Genomic DNA, 18,290 nt, shown 5'->3' on the forward strand with positions numbered 1-18,290 from the left:
TGTTTTCATTCAGTATTTGCTTTTTGAGGACAATAGATAGATAGATAGATAGATAGATAGATAGATAGATAGATAGATAGATAGATAGATAGATAGATAGATAGATAGATAGATAGATAGATAGATAGATAGATAGATAGATAGATAGATACTTTATTATTCTATGTTTACATCACATTTAATACCTAGGGACACCTTCCATGACAGAACTGTGGTTGAGCATGTGTCAATTGATGACATGTCTGATGCCATCCTATATAAGACTGAGGTTCTGCAGTTATTTCTCTCTCTAAACTTTATTGAAAAATAAGGGATTCTTTACTAAACATAAATTAAAAGTACTTCTTTAAGAATTACAGGAGAAAATCATGTTATTTTGAGTACAATTTCTGGTTTTGCCTAACTACAAAAATTGTTTTCTTACAGCTACAATTTTAGCAGTTGTGCTCATATGTCCACCAACTATGTAAAACAAAAAAAAATTAAGCTGCCAACAATACTCCCTCTTCATGCAAAAATGTTCTTATTAGTCCCAGGATTTTCTTTGTACAGATTTGTGAATTTCCCATCGGGATTAATAAAGTATCTATCTATCTATCTATCTATCTATTATCAGGTATGCCAGTTTATGGTGTTTCTCAGGAGTATGGTGTCGACAAATAATATGGGGAACGATTTGGATGTGACAGCCACTAACTCCTTTTCCTTTTGCTTTAGAAGAGAGGTTAACTATCTGGAATACCAATTACATCACCTCCTCACAGGATAACAGTCGCACCACTCCTGCTTCTGCCTCACTACATAAACGACCTGACCCAGGAAATCCTTGTAATTCTTGACCTACCCTTTGTCTCTAAAGAGCTAATCACACATCAGCATTGACATATTCTTTTTTTTTCAGTTGCCTCAATAGTTCATAATGGGCATTAAATAGGGTAACACACTGGTGTCCCAGCTCTTCTTTTGTTTCTTTTGCATTATTTTACAGAATGTATTTATTTTGTGGCCTGGTATGGCATGCTGCTGCCGCCATCAAGTTTCATGACATGGAGCATGTTCTCTGGATTCTTTGAGGCATGATACTTTTTCAAATATGGCACTTGGTCCTGAGGCCAGAAAGGTCATTTATGGTCTAATTGGGCAACAGAGCCTTCTGTAACTCTTTAAAACTGTAGTTAAGACATGAAAAGGATTTATTCTGCTACTTTCTCAGACTCCTCCTCGAGCCGCTATCTTATCTGTTGTCAGAGGCGCTATTCCCCTGGTAGGGCCACCCAAGGCAAACTGGTCCTAGGTGAGGGACGAGACAAAGAGCAGTTCAGAAAACCTCCTATGACGAAGAAAAACCTTGGATGGTGTTTTCCCTCACCAGGATGCGGGTCACTCCTCAGGAGCCAGGCCTGGAGGTGGGGCTCGATGGCGAGCGCCTGGTGGCCAGGCCTGCACCCATGGGGCTCAAATGGGCACATCCCATGAAGAGGCAACGTGGGTCCCCCTTCCCATGGGCTCACCACCTGTAGGAGGGGCCAAGGAGATTGGGTGCAGTGTGAGTTGGGTGGTGGCCGAAGGTGGGTACCTTGGCAGTCCAATCCATCAGATAGTCGAACCTTGGATTCAGGAGGAACAGTGTGGTTTTCGTCCTAGTCGCGGAACAGTGGACCAGCTCTACACCCTTGGCAGGGTCCTGGAGGGTGCATGGGAGTTTGCCCAACCAGTCTACATGTGTTTTGTGGACTTGGAAAAGGCATTCAGCCGTGTCCCTCGGGGAACCCTGTGGGGGGTGCTCCGGGAGTATGGGGTGCTGGACCTCCTAATAAGGGCTGTTTGATCCCTGTACAACCGGTGTCAGAGCTTGGTCCGCATTGCCGCCAGTAAGTTGAACCCATTTCCGGTGAGAGTTAGACTCCACCAGGGCTGCCCTTTGTCTCTGATTCTGTTCATAACTTTTATGGACAGAATTTCTAGGCACAGCCAGGGCGTTGAGACTCAGGATTGGGTCACTGTGTTTTGCAGATGATGTTGTCATGTTTGCTTCATCAGGCCGTGATCTTCAGCTCTCTCTGGATCGGTTTGCAACCGAGTATGAAGCGGCTGGGATGGGAATCAGCACCTCCAAATTCGAGACCATGGTCCTCAGCCGGAAAAGGGTGGATTGCCCTCTCAGGGCTGGGAGCGAGATCCTGCCCCAAGTGGAGGAGTTTAAGTATCTAGGGGTCTTGTTCACGGGTGAGGGAAGAATGGAGTAGGAGATCGTCAGGCGGATCAGTGCGGCATCTGCAGTAATGCAGGCTCTGCATCGGTCTGTCGTGGTGAAAAAGGAACTGAGCCGAAAGGCAAAGCTCTCAATTTACCAGTCGATCTATGTTCCTACCCTCACCTATGGTCATGAGCTATGGGTAGTGACCGAAAGAACGAGATCGCGAATACAAGCGGCTGAAATGAGTTTCCTCCGCAGGGTGTCTGGGCTTTCCCTTAAAGATAGGGTGAGAAGCTCAGTCATCCAGGAGGGGCTTAGAGTAGAGACGCTGCTCCTCCACATTGAGAGGAGTCAGATGAGGTGGCTCAGACATCTGATCAGGATGCCTCCTGGACGCCTCCCTGGTGAGGTGTTCCGGGCACGTCTACCTGGGAGGAGGCCCCGGGGAAGACCCAGGACATGCTGGAGGGACAATGTCTGTTGGCTGGCCTGGGAACTCCTCGAGATTCCCCCGGAAGAGATAGTAGAAGTGGCCAGGGAGAGGGAAGTCTGGGCATCTCTGCTCAAGCTGCTGCTCCTGCGACCCGATCTTGAATAAGTGGAAGAGGATAGATGGATGGATGGATGGATGGATGGATGGATGGATGGACTTTCTTAGACTTTTTTAAACTGCCAGTGCAATTCCTGTGATATCAAAGGTTCTCAAATCTCAATACTGGGAGGTGATTGGTGCTTATCATGGTGGACACCAATCATTTGGAAAAGCTCTGAATTACAAAAAGAAGCATTTCTTGCAATGCTAGAACAGCAGCCTGTGGATTTATGGGAGAAGCCTGTTAGCTGTCTCAAAAAGGGTGAATGGGATATTCCCCATTTCAAGGAGTGACCTTCATGGTTTATAATTCCTAGAAGTATTAGGGTTCCTGAATACAGTCCTTAGATAAGGCTGTGTCAGATATATCTGGTGAGGATAGGTATTTTGTCTTTGAACTTACTGTAACTCAAGACAAAACAGTAAAGGATTTTAATGAAAAAGTATCAAGATGAGATGTGATCGAGAAGACAGAAAATACATCTGACCAGTAGTTAAGTTTAAAACAATAAGCAATAAAATTAAAGCCTTTTAACCGGAAATATATTAGTTTGTTAACAGTAATAGACTAATCAAATAATGCAGCACATTCCAAAAATGGGAGTCCTAATAATATTGGATACTTCAGAGTAGAAAGTGCCAGTCTTTATGCCAGTGCTCTGAATGACATCACAAGTTGCATAATTTTCGGTGATCTTGGGAAAAATCACCCTAGCAATGCTCAATGTTCTATTATAAATAATATGGCGGCTGTTATAACTAGAAGTCCCAAAAAAGGTAAGGCTCAAAAAGCACTTCCACTAATCCCCACTAGAGGGGTATATACTGCCAAACCCCAACAAGATAAATGGGCAAACAGAAAATTTATAATGAAATGAAAAGGTTGTATTCTTCACAAAAATGCTCTGCCACATAGTTAAGCTCCATAGGGCAGTGTTTCCCAACCTTTTTTGAGCCACGGCACATATTTTACATTAGAAAAATCCCACGGCGCACCATCAAACAAAAATGTCACAAAAAGTATATGTAATGAAATATAATGATCTTCTAGTTTCAATTTATTCACAATTTACTTACTTAGTGTGAAACCTGGGCCTGTTTAGTTGAACACGATGCTGATATACACGCAGGAATTGAAGAAAGACACACACGAAGATCTTCTTCAACAGCTCTGAGTCTCCCTCTTTTTTTTAGTTTTTATAGCAGTCATGCTTGAAAAGCCAAGATCGCATAGGTAGGTTGTGGAAAATGGGAGCAGGGCTGAAATAGCTCTGCTTGCCAGAATGGGGAACTCCTTGGCAGCAGTCAGCCAAAAACTGTCCAAAGGTAGATCAGGAAAGCTCAGCTTTAAACAACGATTTTCTCTCAGTACAGTTATTTCCTCCTGCTCCTGCACAGTCATGTCCTTTCCAATTGTGGTTGAGCTATATGGGTTCCTAACTCAGTCAAGGCAATGAGTGGAAACTGAATGGAAATAAAATGACAACTTCTGTTCAACAGTTTTCAAATGCTTGCCTATTGTCTCACACAGTGCAGCAATGTTGATACCTTGCCATTTCTGAATGTGTGGGAACATGTCAAGGTTTCCACTTTCCACATGTTGTTGTCGGAGCTGCACCTTTGAAGGAAATCCATTTATTTTATCTGCTCTTGTGAGCAGGTTTTCATTTTGGCCTTGCATCCGTGTGTTCAGGTCATTGAAATGTTGAAGTATATCCGTCGGACATGCCAGTCTTGCACACCACTCATCACTTGAAAGCAACTTAGCGTCATCACACCTCTCATTTGTCAAAAACAATTTAGTTCCTCCCGTAGCTCATACACACGGGATAAAACTTTGCCACGGGACAGCCACCGGACCTCTGTATGCAGCAATAGCACTTTATGCTCCGCTCCCATTTCCTCACACAATGATGTGACTTTTTACAGGTCTTGTCTTCGCAAAGTTTATCATGCGCGCAACATGAGCTAGGTCTGGTAATGTCTTGGCAAAGAGTGACTCAAGGTGCAGAAAACAATGCGTCTCAATAACATCTGGATGTTGCTCTTTCACTCTGCTTACAAATCCATTGGTGCGCCCGAACATGGCGGCTGCTCCATCAGTGCAAACACTTATGCAGTTTTCCCATTTAAGTCCTCCTTGTTCAAGGTATTTTGATACAACTCGAAAAATTTCCTCTCCTGTTGTTCTTTCTGGAAATTCCTTGCAAAACAGGAAGTTTTCTCTGATGGTGTCTCCGTCTACAGAGCGCACATTTGCCAAAAGTTGTGCATGTCCACTGATATCCGTAGATTCATTGAGTTGCAATGCAAATTTTCCACTGGTGTGCACCTTTTCCAAAACGATCCTTTCAATGTCTGCAGATATGTTATCAATACGTCTGGCAATTGTATTATTTGAGAGAGGGACTTGGGCTATTTTTTTAAGAGCGCCAGGGCCGAGCATCTCATTTACAATGATTTTGCAGGCAGGTAGTATTAATGTCTCTGCCACCATGTGTGCCTGTTTTGATTTAGCGATGAGTTCAGCAACTTGGTAGCTAGCTTTGAGAGCTCTCTCATTCGTCTTTGTGGTTTTCCTCACTAAAGCTGCCTGTTTCTTAGTCTGTTCACGAAGTTGAGTAAAATATTCTGTGTTCTTGTTTTCAAGTGATGGGTGTTTTGTTTGGAGATGGCGTTTAAGTTTGCTAGGAACCATGGCACTATTGGACAGCTTTTCCCCACATACCAAGCATAACGGAATCGGCTCGGTTGGTTGCCCGGTAAATGTAAATCCAAAGGAAAGACAACTTTCATTGTATTGTCTTGAGCTCACCTTTTTTGCTTTCTTCTGACCACTACTCTTACTAAGGCCTTCATCTGGGTCACAATTTTCTCCAGGACCCAGTTTGGATTGTGTACTTTTTCTTTTCAGATATTTATCCATCGCTATCACTGCTGTCACAGCCGAAGCATCACTAATTCTACTGTTTGAATGGCAACAGGTAGATACACAGATTAATCAGCCATCTGCTGCCACCTTGCGGGAAGAGTATTTAATTGTTCTGCCTATCACTGTCGCATAGACGAATGAAGACAAATTATTTGCAGTAAATAAATAATAATTTTCAGACCAATTAAGTGAAACTGGATAATTTTCCACGGTACACTTGATGATCTGTCATGGCACACTAATGTGCCGCGGCACAGTGGTTGGAAATCACTGCCATAGGGCACAATTGCAAAATGAGGTTACTTAAAAACTCGTTAATCCAAATAATAATTCATTACATTTATATGGCGCTTTTCTCAGTACTCAAAGCGCTATCTACACAGGGAGGAACCGGGAAGCGAACCCACAATCTTCTTATTGCAAAGCAGCAGCACTACCACTGCGCCACCTGTGAGGACACAGACCCAATACAGAAACCCCAAGGTGAAGTCAAAAAACAGAGCACAGAGGTCAAACATCCAGAGATGTCAAAAAAACACAAAAATACCTAATACATACAAAAGAACCAAAAATGAACAACGGCAACATAAGAAATTAATCTGAACATTTGATTTAACAGTGGCATGATAGGACATTATCAAAATTGAACAGATATTGTACTAGCTTCAACTACTAAGCATTATGTGGACTTTTTAAATCTAAAAAGTCAGCATTTGTGGAAATGTGAAAATGAAACAAAAACATATTCATATTAATTCATATTTATAAATTCATATAGTGTATCATTCTGTTCTACATGCATGTATTATTGCAATATGGCTAATTAATGAATCTAATGCTTTGCAATATACAATATTTTTGATTTTCCCCTGAGGTGTTTAAATGTATACATGTTTCGGTGTGCCCATTCTGGAGTAAGTAATAACTCCGACAGACAAGTAAAACACATTTTTAACATTTTTTGGGGTAGTGTGAAAGGAAAAAACTTGACAAGAGAACCATGTCAATGGAAATACTGGTGAAATTTAAAAAAAATAAATAATAATAATAAATTATAACACCCGATACTGTACCTACATTTTTTATGTGGAAAAATTTTGGTTTATTGTATTTGATCCACCATCTTGAATTTTAAATAAAAATAATTTTAAACTTGTATTCTGCAACCCAGAAAATCCCAGCTACCAATTTTGGTCAAAATCAGTTAATAAAGAAACAGTACTGACATTTTTCATGTGCCAAGGGGATGAAATCAAGGGAAGGAGTGGGGAGTCCAGGCTTCATGGTAGTCTATCTTGTCTTTTTGGGAGTAACTATGCAAAATTTGGTCAATATCAGTCAAAAGTTTAGGATTGTATAGGGAACATACGGCATAAAGACATTCGTACAGACATTCTTTTTATACATACACTAGCCACAATACCTGCCAAAAACAGATAGTATAATAATTTAAAAATATTTGCTATCTCTTGCCCAATGTGTATTTTTAGCACCTTTCCACGTGTCCATGTGTGTCTGAACCTCTCTTCACCGCTGCTCCCACTCTTGAGTACATTTCCATAAAGCCTGCTTCTCAGATTTTGTCATTATTGCCGGGGCATCTTTCTTGCCCTTTTTCTTGTTTTATACTTTCTGTCTTTGAAGGTGACTCTCTCAGCACGTGCCTTTACTCCTTTGTGCGTCTCACACTTGCACTTCCTCTTTCGTCACGTCACCAAAGCCAAACTGACTAATTAGATTGCTCTGAGGGACAGGACACATAGATCTTAGTGTTTTATTATAAAGTAGATAAATCAAGAAATGAATGTGTAAATAATAATATAGGGGTCCAAAACCCAAATTTCATGTACAACATGTATTCAGACCTTAAGAAGGCAACAAAAAATCCAAGCAAATAGTACATATATAACAGGCTTAGGTCATGAAGGTGAACGAGAAAATCTATAGTAGCAGCACTGGCATTGGAAAAGATCTGGCTAGAAATGTCATGTCATTGGATACTGTTCAGATGTTTTGGTTGAAGTGCTTTTTTATTGTTATGTTGAAGGCAAGGTGGAAGCCTCTAGACTGGTAGACTGGCAGTAGAATGGTTTCTCAGAAAGAGAATCAAAGGACATATTTAGTTACTAAGAAATCACAATCTTCAGTCTCACCAGGGTGCTGAAATGGACAGTCAGGTTAACAGTCAAACTTCAGATTCATGTGTAACAATGTGGAATCCATCATTAGTTATTTAAAAGTGATTAAATCTTTCAGCATGTTTTAATAGAGTAACAGAATAGTTATAAAATGAATATACTATGTTGTACATACAAGCATTTTCTTAGTCCTAAATTAACTATGAATGATTTTCATGCACTAGAAAAATTTTTACCTGCATCAGCCACATCTAGACAATATTCATCAGAAGTCTGAGATCCAAAAGTGTTCCAGGCTTTGACATTTAGACAATAGACCTCCCATATTTGAGTGTGCCTACTGTCAAAGAAGCAGCTATTACTTCCACCAGTCACATAGTCAGGGCATTCATTTACTGGCCCAAAACTTAAAAAAAAGAAAAGAAAAAGATTAATTGTCATTTTCTAACCTGCATAGTTCTGAACAGGGTTGCAGGGGGTGCTGAAGCCAATCCTAGCTAGCATTGGGTGCAAGGCAGGAACAAACCCTGGACAGGGTGCCAGTCCATCGCAGGGTGAACACACACACACTTTGGTAAATTTAGTGTCGCCCACCTAACCTGCATGTCTTTGGACTGTGGGAGAAAACCGGAGGAACCTAGAGGAAACCCACAACGACACAGGAAGAACATGAAAGGAGAACCGGAGACGTGAACCCTGGTCTCTTTACTTCTACCACTACGCCACCGTGCCACGACAGAAAAAATGAGTATCATATTAAATAATGTGAATAAAGTATCAACAGAAGCAAAGATTATAAAGAACAGATATGTTGGGCAGAGTATATTTTTCTTACACAAGGATTGACATCAAGACAGCGCCAGTCTTAGAGCAAGGACATTAGCTGGTGTCCCACCTCCCAATTTCAAGTACAGTAGGGCATTCATTTTGTAGTAGGCAAAAAATATACATGTCACATTGATTTTCACAAATTATCTATTTATAACTAAATGCAATTTAATTTTATAAGTTACTTAATGAATATGTTAATGTGTTATTTATATTAAAGCACATATTTTAAAATATGGTTTAAAAAATGTTTTGCAGTTTATTGGATATTTCCAGATGTCTGATCTATTTGAGATTAGCCATCTGAACAGCATCCTGTCCTTATTATGTTGGGTAATTCATGCTCTACTGTACTTATTTTTAAATGTAACCTTTAATTGAGAAAAGAAAAAATTCTAGAAACTGTTGGAAGTGGGATTTGGGATGAATTAAGTAATGATAATCTCAAACATTTGGGGCTTGCTTAAATAGCACACCTGTTTGAATTTTGTATTTTTTTCAAATGAATGTCATCTTATTTCCATGTTACATCATTAAACTGTTGAGAGTTGAGCTAAAAGCTCTATACAGGTATATAATAAAAGTGCATCATAATATAATGCAAGTATAAATACCCTGTTAATGTTTAAACACATACTAATTGGTTATACACTGAATGGGCACCAGTCACAGGGGGAAATGTACAATAAACAAAGTAATATTTTAAACAGAAGGTACCTTTTAATTAAGTGTAAGGAACTTAACCCAACTTTGGTAATGTAAGTAAACATCACTTTTTTCCCCTTCTCTTATTTCACATAATTTGAAACTTATCAAACCTTTGCTTCCCTTGCTTTTAATGTGAAGAAATTAAAAAGAAACAAAAACCCAAAAAATAGCTCACTTACATTTTAATACAAGATACTTGATTAGAAATGATACACACACAAGTCAGAGTTAGGATGTTAATGTGTGCAGTAGAAATATAAACCATACACATTTTTAACAGTGTCTAAATCTGCAAGAGTAGCAAGACTGCATGATCTCTATTATGAGCTCTTCTTTCTTTTTTTTTATAAAATATAAGTGTAAATACTCCAATGATTTTTCACATTCAAGAAAAACACAGAAATCCATATGTTTTATATTTTAGGCTATCTCACCTATGGGTGACAGAGTCCATTTATACAGCAGGTCAGGTTTTAATTGTTTAACTATTTTTTAAGAAGTGCCATCTGGTGGTTAAGTGGAGAATATCACATGCTCAGAAAAATCAAAATGCATGAATTACATTCAAGACAGAAGTGAGAAGTCAAGCAAAATGACATCTTTTATTGGCTAACTAAAACATTACAATATGCAAGCTTTCGAGGCAACTCAGGCCTCTTCTTCAGGCAATTACAATGGTATTACATCTTTCCTGAAGAAGGGGCCTGAGTTGCCTCGAAAGCTTGCATACTGTAATCTTTTTAGTTAACCAATAAAAGGTGTCGTTTTGCTTGATGTCTCACTGCATTCATAATAGCTAACACGGTATGACACCCTCATACTACATTCAAGATAAAAGTCACATGTTTATACAAGGTCTCCAGTCATATTGTTGACATTAAAATTTTGCTAACATTGAATAACTGAATGTTATACTAGGGCGGCACAGTGTCGCAGTGAGTAGCGCTTCCCGGGTCCTCCCTGCGTGAAGTTTCCATGTTCTCCCGTGTCTGCGTGGTCCCGGGTCCTCCCTGCATGGAGTTTCCATGTTCTCCCATGTCTGCGTGGTCCTGGGTCTTCCCTGCGTGGAGTTTCCATGTTCTCCCATGTCTGCGTGGTCCTGGGTCCTCCCTGCGTGGAGTTTCCATGATCTCCCCTGTCTGCGTGGTCCCAGGTCCTCCCTGTGTGGAGTTTCCATGTTCTCCCATGTCTGCATGGGTTTCCTCCGGGTACTCCGGTTTCCTCCCACAGTCCAAAGACATGCAGGTTAGGTGCATTGGTGATCCTAAATTGACCCTAGTGTGTGCTTGGTGTGTAGGTGTGTGTGTGCGCCCTACGGTGGGCTGGCACCCTGCCCGGGGTTTGTTTCCTGCCTTGCGCCCTGTGTTGGCTGGGATTGGCTCCAGCAGACCCCTGTGACCCTGTAGTTAGGATATAGTGGGTTGGATAATGGATGGATGGATGGATGTTATACTAGCATAAAACATCAACTGCATACAGCCTGAGGAATGAGGTGGACTTCTCAAGTGTAAATGTTGCTGTATTCTTGTGTTTTTAAAAACTGTAAAGGTTTTCTTGTATTACACAGGAGCATCTTGCAGTAAAGCACACTTTCTCATTTCTGCCATTAAGTAAATGCAAGAAACAGTTCAACAACTGTAAATGAAAGGGATATTTTGCCCGGTACTTTTGCTTTTTCTTTTTATAAGGCAGAAGAAAATGCTTTTGAACATGCACATACATTTGTTATAGATATTACTCAGCACTTACCCCACAGTATAGGTGAGAGTATAGTTAATGTTCATGGAATCAGTTGTGTTGCCTGACTGAGAGGTCCACCAGCAGGTAAAAGTTTCCATATTGGCTGATCGACAGTATTTAATTTGAGGCTTTGCTGGCAGAAAAGTTGTATCTGTAGGCACACATAAATAATAAAAATATGGTAAGTAACCTTATAACATTGATAAACAATGTATGAATATGTGGAGGATGTCGATGACCATGCAGTAGATTCAGAGAGTATTCAGACCCCCTCACTTTCTATACATTTTGTTATGTAAACTCTGTCATCAAACAGCACTCCATATCCTGGAATGATGAGGCCAAAACAGAACCTTAAGAGATTTTTACAAATGTAGAGTGTAGGAAGATGCACACAGGTAGATTACATCCTATACAGAAGAGTTGATCTGAAGGAGACTGAAGACTGCAAAGTGGTGGCAGGGGAAAGTGTAGTTAAGCAGCATAGGATGGTGGTCTGTAGGATGATGTTGGAGATCAAGAAGAGGAAGAGAGTGAGGGCAGATCCAAGGATCAAATGGTGGAAGTTGAAAAAGGAAGACTGCAAGGTTGAGTTTAGGGAGGAGGTGAGACAGGCACTGGGTGGCAGAATTACCAGACAGCTGGGAAACTACAGCAGATGTAGTAAGCGTGACAGCAAGAAGGGTGCTTGGCGTGACATCTGGAAAGAGGAAGGAGGAAAAGGAAACCTGGTGGTGGAATGAGGAAATACAGGAGAGTATACAAAGGAAGAGGATGGCAAAGAAGAAGTGGGATAGTCAGAGAGATGCAGATAGTAGACAAGAGTACAAGGAGATAAGGTGCAAGGTGAAGAGAGAGGTGATGAAGGCTAAAGAAAAGGCGTACAATGAGTTGTATGAGAGGTTGGACACTAAGGAGGGAGAAAAGGACCTGTACCGATTGGCTAGACAGAAGGACCGAGCTGGGAAAGATGTGCAGCAGGTTAGGGTGATAAAGGATAAAGATGGAAACATACTCACAAGCAAGGAGAGTGTATTGAACAGATGGAAAGAGTACTTTGAGAGGCTGATGAATGAAGAGAACAAGAGAGAGAAGAGGTTGGATGATGTGGAGATAGTGAATCAGGAAGTGCAATGGATTAGCAAGGAGGAAGTAAGGACAGCTAGCTAGCTAGCTAGCTAGCTAGCTAGCTAGATAGATAGATAGATAGATAGATAGATAGATAGATAGATAGATAGATAGATAGATAGATAGATAGATAGATAGATAGATAGATAGATAGATAGATAGATAGATAGATACTTTATTAATCCCAAGGGGAAATTCACAAAATGAAGCTATGAGGAGGATGAAAAATGGAAAGGCCGTTGGTCCAGATGACATACCTATGGAAGCATGGAGGTGTTTAGGAGAGATGGCAGTGGAGTTTTTAATCGGATTGTTTAATGGAATCTTGGAAAGTGAGAGGATGCCTGAGGAGTGGAGAAGAAGTGTACTGGTGCCGATATTTAAGAATAAGGGTGATGTGCAGGACTGCAGTAACTACAGGGGAATAAAGTTGATGAGCCACAGCATGAAGTTATGGGAAAGAGTAGTGGAAGCTAGGTTAAGAAGTGAGGTGATGATTAGTGAGCAACAGTATGGGTTTATGCCAAGAAAGAGCACCATAGATGCAATGTTTGCTCTGAGGATGTTGATGGAGAAGTTAGAGAAGGGCAGAAGGAGTTGCATTGTGTCTTTGTGGACCTGGAGAAAGTATATTACAGGGTACCTCGAGAGGAGCTTTGGTATTGTATAAGGAAGTCGGGAGTGGCAGAGAAGTACGTAAGAGTTGTACAGGATATGTACAAGGGAAGTGTTACAGTGGTGAGGTCTGCGGTAGGAGTAACAGATACATTCAAGATGGAGGTGGAATTACATCAGTGATCAGCTCTGAGCCCTTTCTTATTTGCAATGGTGATGGACAGGTTGACAGACTAGATTAGACAGGAGTCCCCGTGGACTATGATGTTTGCTGATGAGATTGTGATCTATAGCGATAGTAGGGAGCAGGTTGAGGAGACCCTGGAGAGGTGGAGATATGCTCTAGAGAGGAGACGAATGAAGGTCAGTAAGAACAAGACAGAATACATGTGTGTAAATAAGAGGGAAGTCAATGGAATGGTGAAGATGCAGGGAGGAGAGTTGGCGAAGGTGGATGAGTTTAAATACTTGGGATCAGCAGTAAAGAGTAATGGGGATTGTGGAAGGGAGGTGAAAACGAGAGTGCAGGCAGGGTGGAATGGGTGGAGAAGAGTGTCAGGAGTAATTTCTGACAGACGGGTATCAGCAAGAGTGAAAGGGAAGGTCTACAGGACGTTACTGAGACCAGCTATGTTATATGGGTTGGAGACAATGGCAGTGACCAGAAAGCAGGAGACAGAGCTGGAGATAGCAGAGTTAAAGATGCTAAGATTTGCATTGGGCATGATGAGGATGGATAGGATTAGAAATGAGTACATTAGAGGGTCGGCTCAAGTTGGACGGTTGGGAGACAAAGTCAGAGACGCGAGATTGCGTTGGTTTGGACATGTGCAGAGGAGAGATGCTGGGTATATTGGGAGAAGGATGCTAAGGATAGAGCTGCCAGGGAACAGGAAAAGAGGAAGCCTAAGCGAAGGTTTATGGATGTGGTGAGAGAGGACATGCAGGTGATGGGTGTAACAGAGCAAGATGCAGAGGACAGAAAGATATGGAAGAAGATGATCCACTGTGGCAACCCCTAACGGGAGCAGCCGAAAGAAGAAGAAGAAGATTTAAAAAAAAAATCTGAAATATCACATTGACACAAGTATACTGATCCTTTGCTATGACACTTGAAATTTTGCTGAGGTGCATCCCATTCTATTGACCATCATCAAGATTTTCAACACCTTGTTTAGAGCCCATGTATGGTCGATTTAATTGATTGGACATAATTAGGAAAGACAAACAACTGCCTATGGAGGGTTCTACAATTGACAATGTGTATCAGAGTAAAAACCAAGCCATGAGGGTAAACGAATTGCCTGCAGAACTTAGAGACAGGACATATATAATCAGTGTTCAAATCTCTGAATGTTCCAATTCCAAGCTTATAAGAGACCAAACTGAGGTCTTTAAAATGTTCAAAGTCATTGATGAAGTTGAATCAGAAAACGTCTTAAATCAATTAAATAATGAATCACATACTTGAGGACTCCATGGAAATTGAGGGCAACTGCTTTTAATGCTGAATCCAGCAAGAACTGTGAGAATCTGAAATAAACTACTATGCCAAGTAACTGAAAAAGAAACCTTAGCAACTTCTTAAACATGCAATGACTAAACCTTCGCTTTTCTCCCAGCTTTTATATACTTGTGTTGGATTGTTGTTTTTTCTGTCAATGGTCTGAAATGGCAGTTCTTCATTCTTTTGCAGTGTTTTACCTAGATTTTTAATTCTGCCTGCATTAACCCAAAACTCTATCAAAATGGTGAAAAGTTAATGTCTGATATTTGGCATACAAGTAAAATGTGCCATAGGTTATGAATTGTATTTTTGACATTTTCATATATTACCCTGGTCAGTTTTTGTTCTCACTGCTTTAAGTTACATGACTCTGTATTATTTCAGACTCTTTACTAATAAGTAATGTCCTTGCTTTGTTGTTGTGCTGACATATGCTGTTCAATGTTGCAGAATGAACACGAGATTCTCAGCGGTATGTTTATCACTCTTTCCTTCCAGGGATTTTAAATGTATATATTTTTTCCTTCCAGTTGGATTTTATTTGTTCACATATTAGCGGTTAATTAGGCACACTTCTATATTATAAACACAGACATACAGACATACTAGCCAAGTGTGTTCTTTGGGATGATAAACAACCCAAAGACTCCCTGGCAGTTTTACTATATTTGTGAACTTGAAGAGGCATCAACTAACTCTTAAGAATTACCCAGTGCAGAGAATGTGGCCCCACCTTTGCTTGCTGCCCCACTGGCTTTCGTAAGAAGACACTGGAGATACCATATCTTAGCCGTATCACTGGTATATGAGTCCTATTCATCTTTGTCTCGAAAAAATGCCCCCAGATAGACAATGTTTTTAGTGAAAACTTCAAGCTTTGCTCTCTGTTGCTGAGATGTTTTATTTGCTAGCTGTTAAGCTGTGGCATTTGCTTTGTTTCAACGTAGTATGTTTTCATCTGTGTCATTAGCACAACATCATTTGCTGCACACAGGTCTTTCATAGTGAGAAGTGAGGTGTATGCATGCACCATCTAGTGGCTGTGGTTGAGCGTGAGCAAAGCAGACTGCTCCATACACACACATATATTTTGTTTATATATGTCTAATTATACATCACTAGAAATGTAGAAATATTGATAGTATGAGGTAAAACATTATTTTAATGTTGCTTTAGATATTAACAGATGAATGTCATATTGGTTTTAAAAGTGCAATCCCTAGAAAAATGGCTAAATTGCATCATGATACTGTATATAGTGTGTTGGGCAAGTAAGTCATGGTCATAAATTACACTGGTACAAATAATACTTATTAATCAAAATATTTCATTAGCACACACTCATTCACAGGACTTTTCAGGAGTATTGAGTTAATAACTGGAGTTACATTAATCGACTCATTTTTGTAACTCATTTTTTTTTTTAATTATTAAGGAGGGTTTCGAGATTGAGTGAAAAGGGAGGAGAAGAAAAGTATCTGTTTTTCTATTCATTCCTTCATTTCCCACCACATATCTGGGACCGGGTCACAGGGGCAACAGTCTGGTTAGATGGCAAGCCTGTAGCCCATACGTCCCTTTTCTCCAGTCTCACTTGCCAACTCATACTGTGGGATCCCAAGGCATTCCCTGGACATCTGGGAGATATAATCCTCCTAGCAAGTCCTGGGTCTTCCCCAGGGTCTCCTCCCAACTGGTTGTGCCCATAAAACCTCCACAGGGAAGTGCCCAGGAGGCACCGATACTAGATGCCCAAACCACCTGAATTGACTTCTCTCCATGTGGGGGGTTAGCAGCTCTACTCCGAGCCTCTCCTGGATGTCTGCGCTTCTGACCCTACCTCTTAGGGAGAGCCCAGGACCCACAAGAACCTGCAATCTTGTCATTATAGTCATTACCCAAAGCCTATGACCATAAGTGAGGTTAGGGATATAGATCATCTGGTAAACCAAGAACTTTGCCTTCTGGTTCAGCTCATTCTTCACCACTACAGATCAGTATAGTGACCACATAGCTACTCTTGCTCATAACTACCCCTATCCATCTGTCAATCTCACTATCCCTTTTCCCCTAACTAATGAACAAGACCCCATACTTAAACTACTCCACTTAAGGCAATAATTCATCTCCTTCTTGGAGAGGACAACTCATATTTTTCCTACTGATGACCCTGGCCTCAGATTTGAAGGCGCTGATTCTCATTCCTGCCACTTCACGCTCAGTCACAAACCATCCTAATGCGTGCATAGCCTGAACTTATAATATGGAATTTCCCTCCTGTAGGTCCACCACTTGCAGTAGGAATAGGGACCGGGTGGAAGGTGATCTGGGTGGCAGTCAAAGCCAGAGGTCTTGATACCTTGGAACCCAGACACATAAACTGACTCTTGAGTTGTGGAATGTTACCTCCCTTTGAGGGAAGGAGCTGGAGGCAGAGCATTACCAATAACATATAATTGGGTCCACCCACTCATAGGGTTTTGGAACCAAACCTCTTGAAAGATGCTGGACTCCACTTTACTTGGAGTTGTGTGGGGGGAAAGTTGTCGATTGGGATTGGGCTTCTTATTGAGCCCTGACTGGTTGATGTCATGTTAGAGTTTGTTCTGGAGAATGAGAAAACTGTTTTTTTATTCTTTTTAAAATATTTAAACGTTTATCTATTTTCTGTTGTTTCTTATTCTGTTACAGCAGAATCCTGAAGGGCCACAGTGGCTGCAGGTTTTCATTCTAACCCATCTTCTTAAGTAGAAGCCAGTTCTTGCTGATAATGAACCTTGGTACTGTATTTAATCTTCAGTGACTTGTTAGTGTTCATATTCTGCCACATAACTTTTTTTTTTATCACACAGTACATTTTCCTTTAGTGAGAACATTATCCAAATATTTTGTGGACCTAACCATATTTACATTTCTTGGTCTTTCACTTTGCTCACAAACGGAATTCTATATGTTTTCCTAAAACAGATATGCCATTATGAACATACAGTACACAGATGCAATTGGGACCTGGTTAGATGGCAAGCCTGTGCTTCCTTTGGTATTTGCATCCCATTAGTTGGCAGCAGGTGTGACACTAGAGGTCGCTGTCGCTCCTCAAACCCCACAGACAAACATCCAAGACACCAAGTAAAAGCACTAGAAATAATTTTAATTTCTTCTTTTCTTTGATATAGTGCCACAGTGCACCACTACTACCACAATAAACAATAAATCAATAATTACAAATACAATAAATCCTCCTCTCCTCCCAGCAGCTCCGTCACACTACCCCCCAACTCCGGCTCAGCTTGCTGGGTCTCACATAGTCCTTTATATAGTCCTTGACCCGGAAGTGCTCCTGTCCTTCAGTCCATGTGATTCAATAACACTTCGGACAGATGAAGACTTATATTTTTCTTCAGCCTGGAAGTGCTTCTGTTCTTCCGTCCCCGTGACTTGGGAGTACTTCCGGGCTATAGGGAAAATAAAAATGCCTGTGTCTCCCTGCAGTGCCCCTGCAGGGTTGTGAATCCAAACTCTATCTCACATGATGCCCTGTGAGAATCCGGGGCACCACTCTGCTGCAGGGAGGACTCCATCTAGTGGCCTGGATGTGTCGGCCGGGATTAGCTGCCAGCCGTCTATCACACAGGGTATAGAAATAATAAGCAATTAAAAAGTCTTTAATTAGCGTAAGCCACCATAATTCGGAGTGTTCATAAGAAATGTAATCATTTACTTCATTAGGTAGATGTACATAATAAGAATAATTACATCAAATATTTTAAATATTAAAATATGTGCTTTAAATTCAGTCTAAATATTATAATTTATTGTAATAGAAATGTGTAATTTTTCACCATCTTATGTAACTAAATAACATCATTTCAATCAGATGGGTACATAAAACAACAAATGAAGTA

At 40.7% G+C, this 18,290-nt stretch overlaps 1 protein-coding gene across 1 annotated transcript in view; it reads right to left on the reverse strand.

Moving 5' to 3' along the window:
• The window catches only part of LOC114651181 (prolactin receptor-like), a 35,403-nt gene extending 24,121 nt beyond the window's left edge, over positions 1–11,282 (reverse strand). Inside the window, exons 1-2 of the mRNA XM_051926222.1 lie at positions 11,145–11,282; positions 8,096–8,265 (exon numbers count right to left, since the gene is read on the reverse strand). Of these exons, the coding sequence (XP_051782182.1) occupies positions 8,096–8,265; positions 11,145–11,233 (259 nt within the window). The 5' untranslated portion in view covers positions 11,234–11,282. The remainder of the gene's footprint in view (positions 1–8,095; positions 8,266–11,144) is intronic.
• Between the last annotated feature and the right edge of the window lie 7,008 nt (positions 11,283–18,290).

Source organism: Erpetoichthys calabaricus, chromosome 4 (genome assembly GCF_900747795.2).
Source record: "Erpetoichthys calabaricus chromosome 4, fErpCal1.3, whole genome shotgun sequence".
NCBI classification, from domain to species: Eukaryota; Metazoa; Chordata; class Cladistia; order Polypteriformes; family Polypteridae; genus Erpetoichthys; species Erpetoichthys calabaricus.